This window comes from Oncorhynchus keta, chromosome 6 (genome assembly GCF_023373465.1).
Source record: "Oncorhynchus keta strain PuntledgeMale-10-30-2019 chromosome 6, Oket_V2, whole genome shotgun sequence".
Lineage (NCBI taxonomy): Eukaryota > Metazoa > Chordata > Actinopteri > Salmoniformes > Salmonidae > Oncorhynchus > Oncorhynchus keta.
In genome coordinates, this window is record NC_068426.1 from 647,489 (window position 1) to 674,988 (window position 27,500).

General features: G+C 46.5%; 1 protein-coding gene across 3 annotated transcripts in view; it reads right to left on the minus strand.

Moving 5' to 3' along the window:
- The window catches only part of mtus2a (microtubule associated tumor suppressor candidate 2a), a 218,864-nt gene that overhangs the window by 171,026 nt on the left and 20,338 nt on the right, over nt 1–27,500 (minus strand). For all 3 annotated transcript variants that reach the window (XM_052520106.1, XM_052520104.1, XM_052520105.1), the window contains exon 2: nt 7,707–10,361. In XM_052520106.1, the coding sequence (XP_052376066.1) occupies nt 7,707–9,848 (2,142 nt within the window). In that variant the 5' untranslated portion in view covers nt 9,849–10,361. The remainder of the gene's footprint in view (nt 1–7,706; nt 10,362–27,500) is intronic.

A 27,500-nucleotide genomic window follows, 5' to 3' on the forward strand; every position in this document is an offset into this window, starting at 1 on the left:
GGTGTTCTAAAACCCTTGAATGAGTAGGTGTTCTAAAACCCTGGAATGAGTAGGTGTTCTAAAACCCTTGAATGAGTAGGTGTTCTAAAACCCTTGAATGAGTAGGTGTTCTAAAACCCTGGAATGAGTAGGTGTTCTAAAACCCTTGAATGAGTAGGTGTTCTAAAACCCTTGAATGAGTAGGTGTTCTAAAACCCTTGAATGAGTAGGTGTTCTAAACCCTTGAATGAGTAGGTGTTCTAAACCCTTGAATGAGTAGGTGTTCTAAAACCCTTGAATGAGTAGGTGTTCTAAAACCCTTGAATGAGTAGGTGTTCTAAAACCCTTGAATGAGTAGGTGTTCTAAAACCCTTGAATGAGTAGGTGTTCTAAAACCCTTGAATGAGTAGGTGTTCTAAAACCCTTGAATGAGTAGGTGTTCTAAACCCTTGAATGAGTAGGTGTTCTAAACCCTTGAATGAGTAGGTGTTCTAAACCCTTGAATGAGTAGGTGTTCTAAACCCTTGAATGAGTAGGTGTTCTAAACCCTTGAATGAGTAGGTGTTCTAAAACCCTTGAATGAGTAGGTGTTCTAAAACCCTTGAATGAGTAGGTGTTCTAAACCCTTGAATGAGTAGGTGTTCTAAACCCTTGAATGAGTAGGTGTTCCAAAACCCTTGAATGAGTAGGTGTTCTAAACCCTTGAATGAGTAGGTGTTCTAAACCCTTGAATGAGTAGGTGTTCTAAAACCCTTGAATGAGTAGGTGTTCTAAAACCCTTGAATGAGTAGGTGTTCTAAAACCCTTGAATGAGTAGGTGTTCTAAAACCCTTGAATGAGTAGGTGTTCTAAAACCCTTGAATGAGTAGGTGTTCTAAACCCTTGAATGAGTAGGTGTTCTAAAACCCTTGAATGAGTAGGTGTTCTAAAACCCTTGAATGAGTAGGTGTTCTAAACCCTTGAATGAGTAGGTGTTCTAAAACCCTTGAATGAGTAGGTGTTCTAAAACCCTTGAATGAGTAGGTGTTCTAAACCCTTGAATGAGTAGGTGTTCTAAAACCCTTGAATGAGTAGGTGTTCTAAAACCCTTGAATGAGTAGGTGTTCTAAACCCTTGAATGAGTAGGTGTGTCCAAACGTTTGACTGGTCCTGTAGATGAACATATTGCAGACAACTTCAGGAAATGTTAAACTACATCAAACTGCTATGAAGAGCAGAGAGCAATTATTTCATTTTTTTCCAAGTTAAGTTTCATCCAAACGTCAGCAAATTACATTCCACAGTTCTGTGTATTTTAGTGTGTGTGTGGGGGGGGGGGAGGCTTGTATTACTCCCCTCATGGGTACCAGATATCCCCACAATGATGGTAAACCAAGGAAGATTCTCCCTGGGGGGGTGGGGTCATCTCCTAGGCCCCCACAAGGACAAAGGCTGTTTTAAGGGTTAGGGTGTTCTATATTTCTTCATCAACTGTGTTCATATTCTTTATCACAACAGAAACACAAAGGCTCATTGGTAATCAGTGGTTCTAAAACCATTCCATATATGGGCTCTGGTCAAAACATGTGCACTGCATTCTTTCTTTCTTTTATTTACAATTTTATTTGATATTTTATAGACAAAACATAGACATACAAACACCAACTACATCATCCCTGGCCAGACCCACTAGCTCCCCCATCTCCATCAACCACATCACCCTGTCCAGATCCACTAGCTCCCCCATCTCCATCAACCACATCATCCCTGGCCAGACCCACTAGCTCCCCCATCTCCATCAACCACATCACCCTGTCCAGATCCACTAGCTCCCCCATCTCCATCAACCACATCATCCCTGGCCAGACCCACTAGCTCCCCCATCTCCATCAACCACATCACCCTGTCCAGATCCACTAGCTCCCCCATCTCCATCAACCACATCACCCTGCCCAGATCCACTAGCTCCCCCATCTCCATCAACCACATCACCCTGTCCAGACCCACTAGCTCCCCCATCTCCATCAACCACATCACCCTGTCCAGACCCACTAGCTCCCCCATCTCCATCAACCACATCACCCTGTCCAGACCCACTAGCTCCCCTATCTCCATCAAACACATCACCCTGTCCAGACCCACTAGCTCCCCCATCTCCATCAACCACATCACCCTGTCCAGATCCACTAGCTCCCCCATCTCCATCAACCACATCACCCTGTCCAGACCCACTAGCTCCCCCATCTCCATCAACCACATCATACTGTCCAGATCCACTAGCTCCCCCATCTCCATCAACCACATCACCCTGTCCAGACCCACTAGCTCCCCCATCTCCATCAAACACATCACCCTGTCCAGACCCACTAGCTCCCCCATCTCCATCAACCACATCACCCTGTCCAGACCCACTAGCTCCCCATCTCCATCAACCACATCACCCTGTCCAGACCCACTAGCTCCCCCATCTCCATCAAACACATCACCCTGTCCAGATCCACTAGCTCCCCCATCTCCATCAACCACATCACCCTGTCCAGACCCACTAGCTCCCCCATCTCCATCAACCACATCACCCTGTCCAGACCCACTAGCTCTCCATCTCCATCAACCACATCACCCTGTCCAGACCCACTAGCTCCCCCATCTCCATCAACCACATCACCCTGTCCAGACCCACTAGCTCCCCCATCTCCATCAACCACATCACCCTGTCCAGACCCACTAGCTCCCCCATCTCCATCAACCACATCACCCTGTCCAGATCCACTAGCTCCCCCATCTCCATCAACCACATCACCCTGTCCAGACCCACTAGCTCCCCCATCTCCATCAACCACATCACCCTGTCCAGACCCACTAGCTCCCCCATCTCCATCAAACACATCACCCTGTCCAGACCCACTAGCTCCCCCATCTCCATCAACCACATCACCCTGTCCAGACCCACTAGCTCCCCCATCTCCATCAAACACATCACCCTGTCCAGACCCACTAGCTCCCCCATCTCCATCAAACACATCACCCTGTCCAGACCCACTAGCTCCCCCACCTCCATCACCCTGTCCAGACCCACTAGCTCCCCCACCTCCATCACCCTGTCCAGACCCACTAGCTCCCCCATCTCCATCAACCACATCACCCTATCCAGACCCACTAGCTCCCCCATCTCCATCAACCACATCACCCTGTCCAGACCCACTAGCTCCCCCATCTCCATCAACCACATCACCCTGTCCAGACCCACTAGCTCCCCCATCTCCATCAAACACATCACCCTGTCCAGACCCACTAGCTCCCCATCTCCATCAAACACATCACCCTGTCCAGACCCACTAGCTCCCCCATCTCCATCAACCACATCACCCTGTCCAGACCCACTAGCTCCCCCATCTCCATCAACCACATCACCCTGTCCAGACCCACTAGCTCCCCATCTCCATCAAACACATCACCCTGTCCAGACCCACTAGCTCCCCCATCTCCATCAACCACATCACCCTGTCCAGACCCACTAGCTCCCCCATCTCCATCAACCACATCACCCTGTCCAGACCCACTAGCTCCCCCATCTCCATCAACCACATCACCCTATCCAGACCCACTAGCTCCCCCATCTCCATCAACCACATCACCCTGTCCAGACCCACTAGCTCCCCCATCTCCATCAACCACATCACCCTGTCCAGACCCACTAGCTCCCCCATCTCCATCAACCACATCACCCTGTCCAGACCCACTAGCTCCCCCATCTCCATCAACCACATCACCCTGTCCAGACCCACTAGCTCCCCCATCTCCATCAACCACATCACCCTGTCCAGACCCACTAGCTCCCCCACCTCCATCAACCACATCACCCTGTCCAGACCCACTAGCTCCCCCATCTCCATCAACCACATCACCCTGTCCAGACCCACTAGCTCCCCCATCACACTTTTTCCACATTATGTTACATTACAGCCTTATTCTAAACTTGATTAAATTGTTTTTCATGTTCACACATAAGACTACACTCAATACCCCATAATGACAAAGCAAAAACCGTTTTTTATCATTTAAAAAAAATATGTCTCTCTAATACGGTCATACATTGGGCAGGAGGTTTGGAAGTGCAGCTCAGTTTCCACCTCATTTTGTGGGCAGTGAGCACATAGCCTGTCTTCTCTTGAGAGCCAGGTCTGTCTACGGCGGCCTTTCTCAATAGCAAGTCTATACTCTCTGAGAGACTCTGGGTTGAGGTCAGTGGGCTGACTGTGAACTCTCTGAGAGACTCTGGGTTGAGGTCAGTGGACTGACTGAATGCTCTGAGAGACTCTGGGTTGAGGTCTGTGGGCTGACTGAATGCTCTGAGAGACTCTGGGTTGAGGTCAGTGAACTGACTGTGAACTCTCTGAGAGACTCTGGGTTGAGGTCAGTGGGCTGACTGTGAACTCTCTGAGAGACTCTGGGTTGAGGTCAGTGAACTGACTGTGAACTCTCTGAGAGATCATTTGAGGTCAAAAAAATGATGTCTCTCTGAGAGACTCTGGGTTGAGGTCAGTGGACTGACTGTGAACTCTCTGAGAGACTCTGGGTTGAGGTCAGTGAACTGACTGTGAACTCTCTGAGAGACTCTGGGTTGAGGTCAGTGGGCTGACTGTGAACTCTCTGAGAGACTCTGGGTTGAGGTCAGTGGGCTGACTGAATGCTCTGAGAGACTCTGGGTTGAGGTCAGTGGGCTGACTGAATGCTCTGAGAGACTCTGGGTTGAGGTCAGTGGGCTGACTGAATGCTCTGAGAGACTCTGGGTTGAGGTCAGTGGGCTGACTGTGAACTCTCTGAGAGACTCTGGGTTGAGGTCAGTGGACTGACTGAATGCTCTGAGAGACTCTGGGTTGAGGTCAGTGATAAAGTAGTCTACAGTACTACTGCCAAGAGATGAGCTGTAGGTGTACCTACCGTAGGAGTCCCCTCGAAGCCTACCATTGACTATGTACAGACCCAGCGTGCGACAGAGCTGCAGGAGTTGTGACCCGTTTCTGTTGGTTGTTTTGTCATAGTTGTGTCTAGGGGGGCATATTTGGGAGGGAATGTTGTTTGTCCTCCTGTGCTGAGGGTGTCAGGTTCTTGTCCAGCTGTTGGTATTTAGGTCGCCACAGACTAGTACATGTCCCTGGGCCTGGAAATGATTGATCTCCCCCTCTAGGATGGAGAAGCTGTCATCGTTAAAGTATGGGGATTCTAAGACTCAATCATGGACACTCTTACTGACAGTGTTGGCTGCTTTCTGTGCTGTATTGTTGTCTCTACCTTCTTGCCCTTTGTGCTGTTGTCAGTGCCCAATAATGTGTGTACCATGTTGTGTTGCTACCATGTTGTGTTGCTACCATGTTGTTGTCATGTTGTGTTGCTACCATGCTGTGTTGTCATGTGTTGCTACCATGTTGTGTTGCTACCATGTTGTTGTCTTGTTGTGTTGCTACCATGTTGTTGTCTTGTTGTGTTGCTACCATGTTGTTGTCATTTTGTGTTGCTACCATGCTGTGTTGTCATGTTTTGCTACCATGCTGTGTTGTCATGTGTTGCTACCATGTTGTGTTGCTACCATGTTGTTGTCTTGTTGTGTTGCTACCATGTTGTTGTCATTTTGTGTTGCTACCATGCTGTGTTGTCATGTGTTGCTACACCCATGTTGTGTTGCTACCATGTTGTTGTCTTGTTGTGTTGCTACCATGTTGTTGTCATTTTGTGTTGCTACCATGCTGTGTTGTCATGTGTTGCTACCATGCTGTGTTGTCATGTGTTGCTACCATGTTGTGTGCTACCATGCTGTGTTGTCATGTGTTGCTACCATGTTGTGTTGCTACCATGTTGTTGTCTTGTTGTGTTGCTACCATGTTGTTGTCATGTGTTGCTACCATGTTGTGTTGCTACCATGTTGTTGTCATTTTGTGTTGCTACCATGTTGTTGTCATGTTGTGTTGCTACCATGCTGTGTTGCTACCATGTTGTTGTCATGTTGTGTTGCTACCATGCTGTGTTGTCATGTGTTGCTACCATGTTGTTGTCATGTTGTGTTGCTACCATGCTGTGGTGTCATGTGTTGCTACCATGTTGTTGTCATGTTGTGTTGCTACCATGTTGTTGTCATGTTGTGTTGCTACCATGCTGTTGTCATGTGTTGCTACCATGTTGTTGTCATGTTGTGTTGCTACCATGTTGTTGTCATGTTGTGTTGCTACCATGCTGTGTTGTCATGTGTTGCTACCATGTTGTTGTCATGTTGTGTTGCTACCATGTTGTTGTCATGTGTTGCTACCATGTTGTTGTCATGTTGTGTTGCTACCATGCTGTGGTGTCACGTGTTGCTGCCTTGCTGCTGTCTTCGGTCTCTCTTCATGTTGTGTTGCGTTGTCGTGATGTGTTTTGTCCTATATTTATATTTATATTGTATGTATTTATTTATTTATAACCCCAGGTCCCCACAGGAGGCCTTTAGTATTTTGGTAGGCCGTCATTGTAAATACGATTTTGTTCTTTAACTGCCTAGTTAAATAAAGGTTAAATAAGATCATAATAATAAATAAATAAATGGGGGGATATAGGTAGCATCTGTTGAGATCATTTCCTTATTAATTTCTAGCCAGATGTCAAATGTTCCTGTTTTGACTAATTTAATAGAGTGTGTTAGGGCTGCTCTATACCAAATTAGCATACAACCTGAGTCCCTTCCCTGTTTCACACCTGGTAGTGTGGTGGATGGGACTACCAGCTCTCTGTAACCTAGAGGGTAACCACCTCTATACCATGTTTCTTGTAGGATGACAATGTCTGTATATCTGTAAGATATGTATTTCCGATATCTTTGATGAAGTCTGGGTTCCTGATCTTTAGGCCAAAGGCAGATGACCTCTGACCTTGTATATTCCAGGATGAGATAGTAAAAGCTTTGTGTTCCATCGTGTGTAATGTTGTATTTGTGTGGTTTAGGCCTAGACCATCTCACTCTCTCCCTTTCTCCCTCTCTCCACCCTCACTCTCCACCCAGGCAGATACCCTCTCCACCCATCTCTCCCTCTCTCCACCCTCACTCTCCACCCAGGCAGATACCCTCTCCACCCATCTCTCCCTCTCTCCACCCTCACTCTCCACCCAGGCAGATACCCTCTCCACCCATCTCTCCCTCTCTACAGGCAAATACCTGTACCATCCCATTCTCCACACCCACAATACAACACAACAATCCTTTTCTCTTTGTCTCCCTGTCTTCCTCCCTCCCTCTCTGCCTCCCCCTCTCCCTCCCTCTCTGCCTCCCTCTATTCCTCCCTATCTCCCTCCCTCTCTGCCTCCCTCTCTTCCTCCCTCTCTGCCTCCCTCTCTGCCTCCCTCTCTCTCTGCCTCCCTCTCTCTCTGCCTCCCTCTCTCTCTGCCTCCCTCTCTCTCTCCCTCTCTGCCTCCCTCTCTGCCTCCCTCTCTCTCTTCATCCCTCTCTTCCTCCCTCTCTGCCTCCCTCTCTGCCTCCCTCTCTTCCTCCCTCTCTCCCTCCCTCTCTGCCTCCCTCTCTGCCTCCCTCTCTCCCTCCCTCTCTGCCTCCCTCTCTGCCTCCCTCTCTCCCTCCCTCTCTTCCTCCCTCTCTGCCTCCCTCTCTGCCTCCCTCTCTCCCTCCCTCTCTCCCTCCCTCTCTGCCTCCCTCTCTGCCTCCCTCTCTACCTCCCTCTCTACCTCCCTCTCTCCCTCCCTCTCTGCCTCCCTCTCTTCCTCCTTACCTCTGCTGGTTGGTACTTGTCCACCAGTGGTCCATAGAAGCTCTCAGCCTTGCTGCCCAGCTTCGGAGGGGCTGTGTGGCTGTGAGTGTGGGCTCCAGTGTGTGTGTGGGTGTGTGTGTGAGAGCCAGACTGTGTGTGTGTCGGGGGGACAGTGTGTGTGTAGCCACGAATCCCTGTTCCCATCATACCAGAGTTGAACAGACGGTTTTTCTGCATCTCCTGTCTGTATTTGTCGTAGAGGAGGTTGGAGGCACTCAGGACGGGTGTGTTTCTGGACGCTATGCCGCGGGAGTGTGTGTTGGTGTGCGTTTTGGGGCTAGAGGAGTGCTTCTGAGGCATATTTGTGGCAGGGGAGTGTGTATGTGTATAGGCAGAGAGCCTGGATGGCAAGGAGGAGACCTGGTAAGGCCCGTCTGAAGCCTGGGGTTTGAGTTGAGGACCCTTCCGGATATAGGTGATGATTTTGGGCCGTACTCCTTTGGGCTTGGGGGGGCTTGGGCTGGGGTTAGGGGCCTGGTGGTGTAGAGGAGGTATGGGTATCCCTGTAGAAGCGAGGTTAGATTTGAGAGGTGGTCTAAGCCCACTGCTACCATAGCCCTGGGGATACCGAGCTGAACCTGTAATGATCCTCGAAGGGGACATCGGCTGTTGTTGTTGTTGATCTTGTCTCCGTGGTGACCCCTGTGGGGTTCTGAGTGGGGAGCGAGGGGGTGTGTGTGAGCATGGTTGAGAGGTGACAGTAGCCCCACAGCGGTTTGTTCTACGGTATCTGAGCTGAGACTGGTCCTGGTGCTGATGTCTCCTCTCCAGGCTTGCGGTACGTTCTGCGCTACTCCGACGTCTATCCAGGGAACGAGCCTCTCTCTGGGCAGACTGGCTGGCCTGGCTGGGCTGGGGAGCTCCGGGACTGGAGCTGGGCTGGTAATGGGGGTGGGAGTGAAGGTGGGAGTAACTGCTACAGTTGACCATTGAACTCTTGACCTCTAGGGTCTCTTGTGTTTGCCTGACGTCGACCCCGTGGTGACCTGGGTCCACGACCTTACGACCTGCATCTGGAGACAGGGAGGGAGAGGTCGAGGAGCGCCGTCTTGTGATTGGCTCAGCTAAGCTCCTCCCTCTTCCTGGTTCCAACTGACAGAGAGGTCGGACGAGCTGTTGTCTGCGAGGAGGAGGAGCTCCTACTCCCTTCTTCCTCTGTCCTATCCCTCCATCTGAGGAGGACAAGATGCTGTTTCCCTGGTAACACCTCACGTCCTGTCTTTGAGTGGTAACATCCAGTTTAGACCCCTCCTCTGTCGCACTTTGACCCCTCGACAGTCCTACATCCAGGTTAGATGTTTCCTGGTGCTGATGATGTACTTCTTGGTCAGGTGACCTCGGGTACGGTAGTTCTCCCAGGTTAGGAGTGTCCTGAGAGTGTGGTGCTGCTGTGGAGTTCAGGCCAACAGGGGGAGCCCTTCTCTTGGCTGAGGTAGTGGGATTGGGGTTAGAGGTCAATGGATGTCCAGTAGGGTCCAGACTGCTACTCAGGGTGGAAACGGCAGACACACAGAGACTCCCTTTGTCACCCACGCTGTTCTGCTCTCCTCCTCCTCCTCCTCCTCCCGTCTCTTTACCTGATCGAGGGACGCTGTAGTTGAGGTCCTGACGGAGCACCTCTCTCTCTCCCGCTACCTCTTTTTGTCTATCCATCCCTCTGTCCCTCCCATCGTTATCGTTCCCGTGAACAGAAACACCGCTGGCCGTGGAGCTGGAAGAGATCGACAACAGTCCTTCATCTGCTCCTCTTTTAGAATTCTCTCCTTCATCATCCTCCTCCACTTCTCCTAATCTCTTTCCATCCCCCCCTTCACCTCCATCTCCATGGAAGGAGTGTATCTCTAGCAGTTCCAACTCCTGGATGTCATGGTCCAGACATCGCTCCTCCCTCCCCCAGATAAGAAGCTTGTCCTGGGCTTCGCTCTGGGCCACCAGGGGGGGTAGCGGGCTGGAGGCCTGGTCATCTGGGGTCTCCCCAATTAGCACTATCTGGTTAGCGTTAGCATCTCCAGTCGGAGGGTGAAACAGGACATGAGATTTGTTGTAGTTTTTTATGTCTCGTCCGCTGACAGACAGACTCTGGAGACCAGCTGGGACACTCATAGTGGAGGAAGGGTCCTTCAGGCAATCTCAAAGACACCTCTCGGGTTCTGCTGCCATTAATGGATTTGTGTGTTCTCCTCCTTCTCTCTCTCTCTCTTTCTCTTTCCTTCTATTGTTTATGTCTCTCTCTTCTCCCTCTTTCTCTCTCTCTTCTTCTTTCTCTCTCTCCTCCCTCTGTCTCTCTCTCTCTCTTTCTCTCTATAGGTGCTTTCTGGGTCTTTGTTATAGCCAGGGAACAAGAGAATGAAATCTCATCTCACATCCTTCCTGTTTTCACTCCTCCTTTCCACCTGTGACCTTGGTTTGACCTTGAGCTCACTGGTTAGAGGGTTCTGATGACATCACTGGTGAGAGGGTTCTGACGACATCACTGGGTAGAGGGTTCTGATGACATCACTGGGTAGAGGGTTCTGATGACATCACTGGGTAAAGGCTTCTGATGACATCACTGGGTAGAACATTCTGATAACATTTTGTTTGGAAGTCTGTCACCACTGCTGTCCCTGATTCAGTCTGCAATGAAGAAGAACAAAGAGAATATCGGTTACATATCAGTTACATTCAAGTTACATATCAGTTACATATCAGTTACATATCAGTTACATATCAGGTACATATCAGTTACATACAAGGTACATATCAGTTACATTCAAGGTACATATCAGTTACATATAAGTTACATACAAGGTACATATCAGTTACATTCAAGGTACATATCAGTTACATATCAGTTACATATCAGTTACATTCAAGTTACATATCAGTTACATATCAGATACATATCAGTTACATATCAGATACATATCAGATACATATCAGGTACATATCAGATACATATCAGATACATATCAGTTACATATCAGATACATATCAGATACATATCAGTTACATATCAGATACATATCAGTTACATATCAGATACATATCAGTTACATATCAGATACATATCAGTTACATATCAGTTACATATCAGTTACATATCAGGTACATATCAGTTACATATCAGGTACATATCAGGTACATATCAGTTACATATCAGTTACATATCAGTTACATATCAGATACATATCAGATACATATCAGATACATATCAGTTACATATCAGATACATATCAGTTACATATCAGTTACATATCAGGTACATATCAGTTACATATCAGTTACATATCAGGTACATATCAGGTACATATCAGTTACATATCAGTTACATATCAGTTACATATCAGTTACATATCAGTTACATATCAGATACATATCAGTTACATATCAGGTACATATCAGTTACATATCAGTTACATATCAGTTACTTATATACAAGTTAGTCTTCCCTTTTCCTCCACTGCTCAGTGAATCCCCTATCTGGGAAGATTAAAATGGAATCTCTTTAAAACTCAGGGCGCCTTTACAGCAGGTTGAGGTGACTAACGACACTGAGAACCCCTACCACAGACTGTTATTACTCACAAGGGGAGAAGACAAGATAATAAATCTGAGCCAACAGAATGGTTCTGTGCGAGCGGGGAATCTCCCAAGGGAGGACTGACGAATAACAGGAGAGGAAGTGGAGAAAAGGTGACAGGGGAAGGAGACAGGGGAAGGAGACAGGGGAAGGAGATAGGAGAAGGAGATAGGGAAAGGAAGGAGTGAGAGGGTGGGAAATGTTCAGCAATTATCTCATCCCCTCAAGTGGAATGAGACAGGGGGAAGGAAGGAAGGAGTGAGAGAGAGAAGGAGAGAAGGAGAGAGAGAGAGAGAGAGAGAGTGAAAAGAAAATTACAAATCAATTTCCAGCCACTTTCTGCAACATAAATACACCCACTGCATTCTGTGTGTGTGTCTGTGTGTGTGTGTGGTGTGTGTGTGTGTGTGTATGTCTGTCTGTCTGTCTGTCTGTCTGTCTGTCTGTCTGTCTGTCTGTCTGTCTGTCTGTCTGTCTGTCTGTGTTCTCAGGTCCAGTGACCATGCTTCTTTCCGACCCTGTGGGTAACAGCTGTCATCAGACCAGATTGTTGTCTCCTATACCATCAGACCAGATTGTTGTCTCCTATACAATCAGACCAGGTTGTTGTCTCCTATACAATCAGACCAGGTTGTTGTCTCCTATACGATCAGACCAGATTGTTGTCTCCTATACCATCAGACCAGATTGTTGTCTCCTATACCATCAGACCAGGTTGTTGTCTCCTATACCATCAGACCAGATTGTTGTCTCCTATACCATCAGACCAGGTTGTTGTCTCCTATACCATCAGACCAGATTGTTGTCTCCTATAGAATCAGACCAGGTTGTTGTCTCCTATACCATCAGACCAGATTGTTGTCTCCTATACCATCAGACCAGGTTGTTGTCTCCTATACGATCATAATAATAATAATAATATATGCCATTTAGCAGACGCTTTTATCCAAAGCGACTTACAGTCATGTGTGCATACATTCTACGTATGGGTGGTCCCGGGAATCGAACCCACTACCCTGGCGTTACAAGCGCCAAGCCCTGGCGTTACAAGCGCCATGCTCTACCAACTGAGCTACAGACCAGATTGTTGTCTCCTATACCATCAGACCAGATTGTTGTCTCCTATACCATCAGACCAGATTGTTGTCTCCTATACCATCAGACCAGATTGTTGTCTCCTATAGAATCAGACCAGGTTGTTGTCTCCTATACCATCAGACCAGATTGTTGTCTCCTATACCATCAGACCAGATTGTTGTCTCCTATACCATCAGACCAGATTGTTGTCTCCTATACCATCAGACCAGATTGTTGTCTCCTATACCATCAGACCAGATTGTTGTCTCCTATACCATCAGACCAGATTGTTGTCTCCTATACCATCAGACCAGATTGTTGTCTCCTATACCATCAGACCAGTTTGTTGTCTCCTATACCATCAGACCAGATTGTTGTCTCCTATACCATCAGACCAGATTGTTGTCTCCTATACCATCAGACCAGATTGTTGTCTCCTATACCATCAGACCAGATTGTTGTCTCCTATACCATCAGACCAGATTGTTGTCTCCTATACCATCAGACCAGATTGTTGTCTCCTATACCATCAGACCAGATTGTTGTCTCCTATACCATCAGACCAGATTGTTGTCTCCTATAGAATCAGACCAGGTTGTTGTCTCCTATACCATCAGACCAGATTGTTGTCTCCTATACCATCAGACCAGATTGTTGTCTCCTATACCATCAGACCAGATTGTTGTCTCCTATACCATCAGACCAGATTGTTGTCTCCTATACCATCAGACCAGATTGTTGTCTCCTATACCATCAGACCAGATTGTTGTCTCCTATAGAATCAGACCAGATTGTTGTCTCCTATACCATCAGACCAGATTGTTGTCTCCTATACCATCAGACCAGATTGTTGTCTCCTATACCATCAGACCAGATTGTTGTCTCCTATACCATCAGACCAGATTGTTGTCTCCTATACCATCAGACCAGGTTGTTGTCTCCTATACCATCAGACCAGATTGTTGTCTCCTATACCATCAGACCAGATTGTTGTCTCCTATACCATCAGACCAGGTTGTTGTCTCCTATACCATCAGACCAAATTGTTGTCTCCTATAGAATCAGACCAGGTTCTTGTCTCCTATACCATCAGACCAGATTGTTGTCTCCTATACCATCAGACCAGATTGTTGTCTCCTATAGAATCAGACCAGGTTGTTGTCTCCTATACCATCAGACCAGATTGTTGTCTCCTATACCATCAGACCAGATTGTTGTCTCCTATACCATCAGACCAGATTGTTGTCTCCTATAGAATCAGACCAGGTTCTTGTCTCCTATACCATCAGACCAGATTGTTGTCTCCTATACCATCAGACCAGATTGTTGTCTCCTATACCATCAGACCAGGTTGTTGTCTCCTATACCATCAGACCAGGTTGTTGTCTCCTATACCATCAGACCAGATTGTTGTCTCCTATACCATCAGACCAGGTTGTTGTCTCCTATACCATCAGACCAGATTGTTGTCTCCTATACCATCAGACCAGGTTGTTGTCTCCTATACCATCAGACCAGATTGTGTTTCTCACTCTTTTCTCATTCACACTTTCTTCCTCAATTCCATTTCTCTTCACAACACTGACAGTCTGTCTCTCCTCTAATGTCAGAGAGAGACTCTGGGTCAGCCAGTATCCCCTCTGATAGACTCTGGTTCAGCCAGTATCCCCTCTGATAGACTCTGGGTCAGCCAGTATCCCCTCTGATAGACTCTGGGTCAGCCAGTATCCCCTCTGATAGACTCTGGGTCAGCCAGTATCCCCTCTGAGAGACTCTGGGTCAGCCAGTATCCCCTCTGAGAGACTCTGGGTCAGCCAGTATCCCCTCTGATAGACTCTGGGTCAGCCAGTATCCCCTCTGATAGACTCTGGGTCAGCCAGTATCCCCTCTGATAGACTCTGGGTCAGCCAGTATCCCCTCTGATAGACTCTGGGTCAGCCAGTATCACCTTTGAGAGACTCTGGGTCAGCCAGTATCCCCTCTGAGAGACTCTGGGTCAGCCAGTATCCCATCTGAGAGACTCTGGCTCAGCCAGTATCCCCTCTGATAGACTCTGGGTCAGCCAGTATCCCCTCTGAGAGACTCTGGGTCAGCCAGTATCCCCTCTGAGAGACTCTGGGTCAGCCAGTATCCCCTCTGAGAGACTCTGGGTCAGCCAGTATCCCCTCTGATAGACTCTGGGTCGGCCAGTATCCCCTCTGAGAGACTCTGGGTCAGCCAGTATCCCCTCTGAGAGACTCTGGGTCAGCCAGTATCCCCTCTGATAGACGATACCAGGGAGCTGGGGTCCGGCGGCAGTTCGATACCTGGAGGTGGTCTTGAGAAGAGCCGACCGGGCGACAAGCGGAGGACAAACATCTGGGCCGAGGGTATACCGACCTCTTCCTCCGGGAAGAGTGGGGGCTGATGACCCAGAGAACACTCGAAAGGCCCAGTGGCAGAGCCGGGGAGGGTGTCGTGGGCATATTCAACCCACACGAGTTGCTGGCTCCAGGTGGTGGGGTTGGCAGAGACAAAGTGACGAAGAGTCGTCTCCAGGTCTTGATTGGCTCGCTCCTACTGGCTTTGGACTGAGTGTGGAACCCGGAGGACATACTGGCTGATGACCCAGTGAGCATGCAGAATGCCTTCCAGAACCAGGGACGAGAACTTAGGACACCGGTCGGAGACCCTGTCCTCAGGCAGTCCATGGATCCTGAAGACGTGCTGCACCATGAACTGAGCTGTCTCCTTGGCTGAGGGTAGTTTGGGGAGAAGAATGAAGTGGGTGGCTTTGGAAAACTGATCCACTACTGTCAGGATGGCGGTGTTGCCATCAGACGGGGGAAGACCCGTGACTAAGTCGTGGGATATGTGAGAACAGGGATGGTGAGGGACAGGCAGTGGTTGATGGAGACCAGCCGGAGATTGCCGAGGAGTCTTGTTCTGCGCACGGACAGCGCAGGCGGAGACGTCTGGAACCAAAAGCATTGCCGCACAAAGGCCAGGGTCCGATGGGAGCAAGCCTGGAGGAGTGGGCCCACTCCAGGACCGAGGAGAGTCAGGCACAAGTATCCAGTAATCTGGACACAAACACCCCCTGGGGTTCGGTTGGGAACGCTGCGCCTCACGGACCTGCTTCCCTATTCCTCAGCTGAGTGCTGTCGCCAAACACGAGGTTGGAAGGATGATCTCGGGGTCTGAGGGTGTAGCCGTGGGGCGGCGTGACAGTGCATCTGGGTTGATATTCTTGGATCCCGGTTGGTGGGAGAGGAAGAAGTTAAACCGGGTGAAAAGCAGGGACCAACTAGCTGGCCTGGAATTGAGATGCTTGGCGGTGTGGAGACATTCCAGGTTCTTGTGGTCCGTCCACACAATGAACAGATGTTTTGCCCCCTTCAACCAGTGTCTCCACTCCTCCATCTTCACCGCGAGAAGCTCACGATTCCCCACATCGTAGTTCCTCTCTGTGACGTTGAGGCGATGGGAGAAGAAGGCACAGGGATGTAATTTGAGGTCCGGGGGCAGAACGCTGGGACAGGACAGCCCCCGATCCGACATCTGTAGCATCAGCCTCCACCACTAACTGACGGGATGGGTCCGGATGGATTAATATGGGAGCTGTGGTGAAGCGGTGCTTTAGGACCAGGAATTTCTGGGAGTGCTGGAGGATCTGTCAGACGTGATCTTGGGCTGAGAAAATGAGGATGTCGTCAAGGTAGCCGAAAACTAATCGGTTCAACATGTAGCGGAGAAATGTCATTAACCTGGAACACAACAGGGATGTTGGTAAGACCAATTACTCGTAGTGACTGCTGGCCGCATTGAAGGCTGTCTTCCACTCGTCACCTTCCTTTCCCGGCCCCGTTTCCCTGCCCCGATGCACGGGCGAAGGGTTTTGTCCTTCTTCTCCACAAAGAAGAACCCTGCGCGGGCAGGGGAGGCAGAAGGACGGATGAACCCTGCAGCAAGGGAGTCCTTGATGTACAGTGGATGTACAATACTTATTTTCCACCATAATTTGCTAGTAAAATTGTGGAGTCGGCGTAAGCACTCAGCTGGAGGAGAGATCTAGGGGTCTGAAGATGTGGGGGTTTTATGAACCCTCACGCTCCTGGTAAATCTCAGGCCACAGACACATTCCTTTGTCCTGTTACTATGGAGAACCAGCCTCAGAACATTAAACATGAAATAAAGGGACTTTGGAACAATGGTTTCCGTCAGCCACAATGGTGGTCATGACGATAGATGGAATGTGAAAATGTATGTCATTTGGTGGTCATGACGATAGATGGAATGTGAAAATGTATGTCATTTTTGTTTTGTTATTAAAGGTTAATAGATGATGTTATTACGAAAACATTGTAACGTGAAGAGTTTTTCTAGTAGATGTTTGATGTTTATACATTGTACGTTGTGTTGGCTACCTAGTATACGTACATTGTACGTTGTGCGGAACGCCCAGAGAATTGCCCTAAAGGCAGTTACGTCCACTTCTGACCCAAGGGTATAAAACCTGTGAGTATAGAATTTACTGAGGACGACGTGGCCCAAGCTGCAGCCATAGTCTAAAAAGTCAAAGAACCCAGAACGCAACACATGTTTGAAGACAAAGAAATCCTTTTCTACCCAAGCTACGGATGAGTAGCTGTATCTAAGCAGGTGAATTCAAGCCGCACCCCCTTAGCATCTCATCCCCACATAATTACATCACTATATTCTGACCCATAAGAGCGGCAGTTTGGAGCGAAGGCTAGGGTTAGAATAGCATAGCTGACAAATTCACCCAAATGTATATTTCTCTCATGTACTTTCTTTTTTCTCTCTCTTTTAAATCCCCATTGTGGGTAACACCATAGTGTGTTGGCCCATTGTACTAAGTTCTAATCAACAGACTATAATGTGTTTTGTCTATGTGTATCTTTTATCATCATTTTAGCTTTTTAGTAAATAAATATTCAACTAAGATTGGTGTGGTACGAACTCATTGGTGAGACCCGGGTCCGTGCAGATTCCCGGACTATACGATGTTCAGAACGAGACTGTAGGGGTAACGGGTTCATTAGCGGCTGTTGTAAAATCGATATTCTGATATTGTTTGAGTTAATTTGGGAAATAGAAACTCGATAAAAACGAGTTTTCCCATGGTGCCCCAGGTTAATGAGTTAATAATTGCTTGATTCAGTTAATCACGCAATTAGAAACTTGTAATGATTCGATGAGCAACAGTCGTCACATTAACTAACACACCTTCAAATTAGTGGATCCGGCGACTTCAGCCACAGCTATTGCTGACAGGTGTATAACATCAAGCACACCGCCATGCAATCTCCATAGACAAACATTGGCAGTAGAATGGCCTGTACTGAAGAGCTCAGTGACTTTCAAAGTGGCACAGTCATAGGATGTTACCAATCCAACAAGTCAGTCCGTCAAATTTCTACCCCGCTAGAGGTGCCCCGGTCAACTGTATTGTGCTGTTATTGTGAAGTGGAACAACGGCAACAACGGCTCCACGAAGTGGATGGCAGCACAAACTCACAGAACAGGACCGGCGAGTGCTGAAGAGCATAGTGCGAAAAAATGATCTGTTCTCGGTTGCAAAACTCCACTACCGAGTTCCAAACTGCCACTGGAAGCAACGTCAGCACAATAACTGTTCGTCGGGAGTCTTCATGAAATGGCCGAGCAACACAAGCCTAAGATCACCATGCCAAGCGTCAGCTGGAGTGGTTTAAATCGCTATAACTATAACAGTTTTTTTTTTGGCAGATCCTAATTGGGATGCCGAGTTTTATGTTCATTTTTTTATGTTCCTTTTGATGGCATGTTCCTCTATCCCTCTCCTCCTCTCACCCCTACTCCTTCCTCTCCTCCCTCTCCTCACCCTCTTCCCCCTCCTCACCTCCCCCCTCCTCTACCCCCTCCCTGTCTCCTCCACTCCCCCTCTCCCACTCTCTCCCTCCTCCACCCCCCCTCCTCCACTCTCCCTCCTCCACTCACCCCTCCTCCACTGGACATAGACTAGGTACTGGTACTCCCTGTATATAACCATGTTATTACCTGGTACTCCCTGTATATAACCATGTTATTACCTGGTATTCCCTGTATATGGCCATGTTATTACCTGGTACTCCCTGTATATGGCCATGTTATTACCTGGTATTCCCTGTATATAGCCATGTTATTACCTGGTACTCCCTGTATATGGCCATGTTATTACCTGGTATTCCCTGTATATGGCCATGTTATTACCTGGTACTCCCTGTATATGGCCATGTTATTACCTGGTATTCCCTGTATATGGCCATGTTATTACCTGGTATTCCCTGTATATAGCCATGTTATTACCTGGTACTCCCTGTATATGGCCATGTTATTACCTGGTACTTCCTGTATATAGCCATGTTATTACCTGGTACTTCCTGTATATAACCATGTTATTACCTGGTATTCCCTGTATATGGCCATGTTATTACCTGGTACTCCCTGTATATAACCATATTATTACCTGGTACTCCCTGTATATAACCATGTTATTACCTGGTACTTCCTGTATATAGCCATGTTATTACCTGGTACTTCCTGTATATAACCATGTTATTACCTGGTATTCCCTGTATATGGCCATGTTATTACCTGGTACTCCCTGTATATAGCCATGTTATTACCTGGTACTTCCTGTATATAGTCATGTTATTACCTGGTACTTCCTGTATATAACCATGTTATTACCTGGTATTCCCTGTATATGGCCATGTTATTACCTGGTATTCCCTGTATATAGCCATGTTATTACCTGGTACTCCCTGTATATAGCCATGTTATTACCTGGTACTTCCTGTATATAGCCATGTTATTACCTCATACCCCTGGACATTGACTAGGTACTGGTTGTCATGACTGCACATGAGGATCCAAGGGCTCAGATCAGCTTGACAATGGTTGACAACGGCCAGACCCTCTCTCACCGACTGGGCCACTTTTTGAAACCTCACACCCGGTCGGTCGTAGATTTAAGCAGGAGAGAACTTGCATTGGGATTGGAATGGCCTTTGTCTCCAGAAGACTTTTGCCGCCAAAAAAATCTAACGTCCACTGGAACAATATTCCTAACAAATGTGCAACTAGAGGGGGAAAAAATTATAGATGACCTGTACTCCACACACAGAGACGCCTACAAAGCTCTCCCTCGCCCTCCATTTGGTAAATCCGAACACAACTCTATCCTCCTGATTCCTGCTAAGCACAAATTAAAGCAGGAATCACCAGTGACTTGGTTAATAAACAAGTGGTCAGATGAAGCAGATGCTAAACTACAGGACTGTTTTCCTATCACAGACTGGAATATGTTCCGGGATTCTTCCGATGGCATTGAGGAGTCCACCACATCAGTCACTGGCTTCATCAGTAAGTGCATTGAGGATGTCGTCCCCACAGTGACTGTACATACATACCCCAACCAGAAGCCATGGATTACAGGCAACAATCGCACTGAGCTAAAGGGTAGAGCTGCTGCTTTCAAGGTGCGGGACTCTAACCCGGAAGCTTACAAGAAATCCAGCTATGCCCACTGACGAACCATCAAACAGGCAAAGCGTCAATACAGATTAAGATTGAATCAAACTACACCGGCTACAACGCTCGTCTTATGTGGCAGGACTTGCAAACTATTACAGACTACAAAGGGAAGCACAGCCGCGAGCTGCCCAGTGACACGACTGACACGAGCCTACCAGACGAGCTAAATGACTTCTATTCTCGCTTCGAGGCAAACAACACTGAGGCATGCATGAGAGCATCAGCTGTTCCCGATGACTGTGTGATCACGCTCTCCGTAGCCGACGTGAGTAATACCTTTAAACAGGTCAACATACACAAGGATGTGGGGCCAGATGGATTACCAGGACGTGTGCTACCGGCATCTGCTCCGGGGATGTGCTGACCAACTGGCAGGTGTCTTCACTGACATTTTCAACATTTCCCTGATTGAGTCTGTAATACCAACATGCTTCAAGCAGACCACCATAGTCCCTGTGCCCAAGAACACAAAGGCAACCTGCCGAAATGACTACAGACCCGTAGCACTCACGTCCGTAGCCATGAAGTGCTTTGAAAGGCTGGAAATGGCTCACATCAACACCATCATCCCAGAAACCCTAGAGCCACTCCAATTTGCATACCGCCCAAACAGATCCACAGATGATGCAATCTCTATTACACTCCACACTGCCCTTTCCCACCTGGACAAAAGGAACAAAAGGAACACCTATGTGAGAATGCTGTTCATTGACTACAGCTCAGCGTTCAAAACCATAGTTCCCTCAAAGCTCATCACCAAGCTAAGGATCCTGGGACTAAACACCTCCCTCTGCAACTGGATCCTGGACTTCCTGACAGGCCGCCACCAGGTGGTGAGGGTAGGTAGCAACACATCTGCCACGCTGATCCTCAACACTGGAGCTCCCCAGGGGTGCGTGCTCAGTCCCCTCCTGTATTCCCTGTTCACCCACGACTGCATGGCCAGGCACGACTCCAACACCATCATTAAGTTTGCTGACGACACAACAGTGGTAGGCCTGATCACCGACAACAACGAGACAGACTATGGGGAGGAAGTCAGAGACCTGGCCGGGTGGTACCAGAATAACAACCTATCCCTCAACGTAACCAAGACTAAGGAGATGATTGTGGACTACAGGAAAAGGAGCACCGAGCACGTCCCCATTATCATTGACGGGGCTGCTGTGGAGCAGGTTGAGAGCTTCAAATTCCTTGGTCCAAACACACTAAGACAATCGTGAAGAGGGCACGACAAAGCCTATTCCCCCTCAGGAAACTAAAAAGATTTGGCATGGGTCCTGAGATCCTCAAAAGGTTCTACAGCTGCAACATCGAGAGCATCCTGACCGGTTGCATCACTGCCTGGTACAGCAATTGCTCGGCCTCTGACCGCAAGGCACTTCAGAGGGTAGTGTGAACGGCCCAGTACATCACTCACTGGGGCTAAGCTGCCTGCCATCCAGGACCTCTACACCAGGCGGTGTCAGAAGAAGGCCCTAAAAATTGTCAAAGACCCCAAATGGTTACCCGGACTATTTGCATTGTGTGCCCCCCCCCCCAACCCTCTTTTACGCTGCTGCTACTCTGCTTATCTTATATGCATAGTCACTTTAACTATACATTCATGTACATACTACCTCAATTGGCCCGACCAACCAGTGCTCCCGCACATTGGCTAACTGGGCTATCTGCATTGTGTCCCACCACCCGCCAACCCCTCTTTTAAGCTGCTGCTACTCTCTGTTTATCATATATGCATAGTCACTTTAACGATACCTACATGTACAGTGGGGGAAAAAAAGTATTTAGTTAGCCAACAATTATGCAAGTTCTCCCACTTAAAAAGATGAGAGAGGCCTGCAAATTAATTACTTAAAAATCATACAATGTGATTTTGTGGATTTTTGTTTTAGACTCCGTCTCTCGCAGTTGAAGTGTACCTATGATAAAAATTACAGACCTCTACATGCTTTGTAAGTAGGAAAACCTGCAAAATCGTCAGTATCAAATACTTGTTCTCCCCACTGTATCTACAGTCATCCGATTAATGAAAGTCACATCACGACATGTATATAGATAGATATTTTATTACCTCTGAGGGAGAGAGAGAGAGAGAGAGAGAAAGTAGAGAGAGAGAGAGGGATAGAGAGAGAGAGAGAGAGAGAGAGAGAGAGAGAGAGAGAGAGAGAGAAAGAAGAAAGAAAGAAAGAGAAAGAAAGAAAGAGAAAGAAAGAGAGACAGACAGAAAGGGAGTGAGAGAGAGAGAGAGAGAGAGAGAGAGAGAGAGAGAGAGAGAGAGAGGGAGGGAGTGAGAGAGAGCGAGAGAGAGAGAGAGAGAGAGAGAGAGAGAGAGAGAGAAAGAGAAAGAGAGAGAGAGAAAGAGAGAGAAAGAAAGACAGAAAGGGAGGGAGGGAGAGAGAGAGAGAAAAATAGACAGAGGGAGAGAGAGAGAGAAAGAAAGAAAGAAAGAAAGAAAGAAAGAAAGAAAGAAAGAGAAAGAAAGAAAGAAAGAAAGAGAAAGAAAGAAAGAAAGAAAGAAAGAAAGGGAGGGAGGGAGGGAGGGAGAGAGAGAGAGAGAGAGAGAAAAATAGACAGAGGGAGAGAGAGCTAGAAAGGGAGACAATGACAATCATATAGTCATGGAACCAGAAGCCTCCTCTAACAAGATTTCGCAGGGAGCAAAATGAGTCCCCTTTATAGTAAGTTAATGACAGGAGGGCAGGACGATCAATCCTATTGACTTTTTCAGAGTGATCTTCAGGGATGACTAACTAAATTACACACACTTGTGTGTGTGTGCATGCTAAACTAACCCTTCCATTATAAAACATGCATCAACTGAAACTACAAAACAAACCCTTACATGATATAACATCTCTTTTATTTCTTTACACTGTGATATGTTTACACCAGGGCCAGTGAACAAACTACTGGCCAAGAAAATACATGATAAATAAATAACTAGTCTAATCTAAACTAGTCTAATCTAAACTAGTCTAATCTAAACTAGTCTAATCTAATCTGTGATATGTTTACACCAGGGCCAGTGAACAAACTACTGGCCAAGAAAATACATGATAAATAAATAACTAGTCTAATCTAAACTAGTCTAATCTAAACTAGTCTAATCTAAACTATCTAATCTAAACTATCTAATCTAAACTAGTCTAATCTAAACTAGTCTAATCTAAACTAGTCTAATCTAAACTAGTCTAATATAATCTAATCTAAACTAGTCTAATCTAAACTAGTCTAATCTAATCTAATCTAAACTAGTCTAATCTAAACTAGTCTAATCTAAACTAGTCTAATCTAAACTAGTCTAATCTAATCTAAACTAGTCTAATCTAAACTAGTCTAATCTAAACTAGTCTAATCTAAACTAGTCTAATCTAATCTAATCTAAACTAGTCTAATCTAAACTAGTCTAATATAATCTAATCTAAACTAGTCTAATCTAAACTAGTCTAATCTAAACTAGTCTAATCTAATCTAATCTAAACTAGTCTAATCTAAACTAGTCTAATCTAAACTAGTCTAATCTAAACTAGTCTAATCTAAACTAGTCTAATCTAATCTGTGATATGTTTACACCAGGGCCAGTGAACAAACTACTGGCCAAGAAAATACATGATAAATAAATAACTAGTCTAATCTAAACTAGTCTAATCTAAACTAGTCTAATCTAAACTAGTCTAATCTAAACTGTGATATGTTTACACCAGGGCCAGTGAACAAACTACTGGCCAAGAAAATACATGATAAATAAATAACTAGTCTAATCTAATCTAGTCTAACCTAAACTAGTCTAATCTAATCTAGTCTAATCTAATCTAGTCTAATCTAATCTAATCTAGTCTAATCTAATCTAGTCTAATCTAATCTGTGATATGTTTACACCAGGGCCAGTGAACAAACTACTGGCCAAGAATATACATGATAAATAAATAACTAGTCTAATCTAAACTAGTCTAATCTAAACTAGTCTAATCTAAACTAGTCTAATCTAATCTAAACTAGTCTAATCTAAACTAGTCTAATCTAATCTATCTAATCTAAACTAGTCTAATCTAAACTAGTCTAATCTAAACTAGTCTAATCTAAACTAATCTAAACTAGTCTAATCTAAACTAGTCTAATCTAAACTAGTCTAATCTAATCTAGTCTAATCTAAACTAGTCTAATCTAAACTAGTCTAATCTAATCTAAACTAGTCTAATCTAAACTAGTCTAATCTAAACTAGTCTAATCTAAACTAATCTAATCTAAACTATCTAACCTAAACCAGTCTAATCTAATCTAAACTAGTCTAATCTAAACTAGTCTAATCTAAACTAGTCTAATCTAAACTAATCTAATCTAAACTAGTCTAATCTAAACTATCTAATCTAAACTAGTCTAATCTAAACTAGTCTAATCTAAACTAGTCTAATCTAAACTAGTCTAGTCTAAACTAATCTAATCTAAACTATCTAATCTAAACTAGTCTAATCTAAACTAGTCTAATCTAAACTATCTAATCTAAACTAGTCTAATCTAAACTAATCTAAACTAGTCTAATCTAAACTAGTCTAATCTAAACTAGTCTAATCTAAACTAGTCTAATCTAAACTAGTCTAACCTAATCTAAATGAGTCTAATCTAATCTAAACCAGTCTAATCTAAACTAGTCTAATCTAAACTAGTCTAATCTAAATGAGTCTAATCTAATCTAAACTAGTCTAATCTAAACTAGTCTAATCTAATCTAAACTAGTCTAACCTAATCTAAATGAGTCGAATCTAATCTAAACTAGTCTAATCTAAACTAGTCTAATCTAAACTAGTCTAACCTAATCTAAATGAGTCTAATCTAATCTAAAATGAGTCTAATCTAATCTAAACTAGTCTAATCTAATCTAAACTAGTCTAATCTAAACTAGTCTAATCTAAACTAGTCTAATCTAAACTAGTCTAACCTAATCTAAATGAGTCTAATCTAATCTAAACTAGTCTAATCTAAACTAGTCTAATCTAAACTAGTCTAATCTAATCTAAACTAGTCTAATCTAATCTAAACTAGTCTAATCTAATCTAAACTAGTCTAACCTAATCTAAATGAGTCTAATCTAATCCAAACTAGTCTAATCTAAACTAGTCTAATCTAAACTAGTCTAATCTAATCTAAACTAGTCTAATCTAATCTAGTCTAATCTAATCTAAACTAGTCTAATCTAATCTAAACTAGTCTAATCTAAACTAGTCTAATCTAAACTAGTCTAATCTAATCTAAATTAGTCTAATCTAATCTAAACTAGTCTAATCTAATCTAAACTACTCTAATCTAATCTAAACTAGTCTAATCTAATCTAAACTAGTCTAATCTAATCTCATCCACCAGCCGGCTCTTTCTCTGTCGTGTTTCACAGCGCCTCAGAACGGAACTTGAATGGAAGCACAAGACAGGAGCGGACAAAACAACCGTTGGTTTTAATTGGCTGATCTCTCTGTCCATCACCATCTAGCCTACCCCTTTCCAACCTCCCCTTACAAAACAACCGTTGGTTTTAATTGGCCGATCTCTCTGTCCATCACCATCTAGCCTACCCCTTTCCAACCTCCCCTTACAAAACAACCGTTGGTTTTAATTGGCCGATCTCTCTGTCCGTCACCATCTAGCCTACCCCTTACAACCTCCCCTTACATTGTGGACTTCAAAGCACGAGCAGCGCAGGTGATTTAAACCAGGAAGTGAGTTCGGAAAATCTGAACGTACGCAGCTTAGAAATAGTTTTCACATAGTTTCTGCCTGAAATCAGAATCAATTGTGCTTCCCAAAAATAATACAGTCCAACAAACCTGACTGATACGAGTGTTTCTGTATCTCACAGGAAGAAACGGGGCAGATACATTTCCTGGTTGAAAGAAAACTACAATATCCAGAATTCCCAGTGATTTCAGCACGTAGTGTGTTTGTTGGAGGAGGGGATGGTGTGGGGGACTGGTGTTTGTTGGGGTGGGTATTACTGAGGAGGGGATGGTGTGGGGGACTGGTGTCTGTTGGGGGGGTGGTGTGGGGGACTGGTGTCTGTTGGGGGAGGGGATGGTGTGGGGGACTGGTGTCTGTTGGAGGAGGGGATGGTGTGGGGGACTGGTGTCTGTTGGGGGGTGTGGGGGACTGGTGTCTGTTGGAGGAGGGGATGGTGTGGGGGACTGGTGTCTGTTAGAGGAGGGGATGGTGTGGGGGTCTGGTGTCCGTTGGGGGGTAGTGTGGGGGACTGGTGTCTGTTGGGGGAGGGGATGGTGTGGGTGACTGGTGTCTGTTGGAGGAGGGGATGGTGTGGGTGACTAGTGTCTGTTGGCGGGGGGGGTATTACTGAGGAGGGGATGGTGGGGGTGACTAGTGTCTGTTGGGGGGTATTACTGAGGAGGGGATGGTGTGGATGGTTAGTGTCTGTTGGGGGGTATTACTGAGGAGGGGATGGTGTGGGTGACTAGTGTCTGTTGGGGAGGGGATGGTGTGGGTGACTAGTGTCTGTTGGGGGAGGGGATGGTGTGGATGACTAGTGTCTGTTGGGGGTATTACTGAGGAGGGGATGGTGTGGGTGACTAGTGTCTGTTGGGGGAGGGGATGGTGTGGATGACTAGTGTCTGTTGGGGTGGGGGTATTACTGAGGAGGGGATGGTGTGGTGACTAGTGTCTGTTGGGGGGGGTATTACTGAGGAGGGGATGGTGTGGGTGACTAGTGTCTGTTGGGGGGTATTACTGAGGAGGGGATGGTGTGGGTGACTAGTGTCTGTTGGGGGGTATTACTGAGGAGGGGATGGTGTGGATGACTAGTGTCTGTTGGAGGAGGGGATGGTGTGGATGACTAGTGTCTGTTGGAGGAGGGGATGGTGTGGGGGACTGGTGTCTGTTGGGGGAGGGGATGGTGTGGATGACTAGTGTCTGTTGGGGGAGGGGATGGTGTGGATGACTAGTGTCTGTTGGGGAGGGGATGGTGTGGATGACTAGTGTCTGTTGGGGGGGGTATTACTGAGGAGGGGATGGTGTGGGTGACTAGTGTCTGTTGGGGGGGGTATTACTGAGGAGGGGATGGTGTGGGTGACTAGTGTCTGTTGGGGGGGGGGTATTACTGAGGAGGGGATGGTGTGGGTGACTAGTGTCTGTTGGGGGGGTATTACTGAGGGGGATGGTGTGGATGACTAGTGTCTGTTGGGGGGGGTATTACAGAGGGGGATGGTGTGGGTGACTAGTGTCTGTTGGGGGGTATTACTGAGGGGGTGGTGTGGATGACTAGTGTCTGTTGGGGGGTATTACTGAGGGGGATGGTGTGGATGACTAGTGTCTGTTGGGGGGGGGTATTACTGAGGGGGATGGTGTGGATGACTAGTGTCTGTTGGGGGAGAGGATGGTGTGGATGACTAGTGTCTGTTGGGGGGTGGGGGTATTACTGAGGAGGGGATGGTGTGGATGACTAGTGTCTGTTGGGGGGTATTACTGAGGAGGGGATGGTGTGGGGGACTTGTGTCTGTTAGAGGAGGGGGTATTACTGAGGAGGGGATGGTGTGGGGGACTAGTGTCTGTTGGAGGAG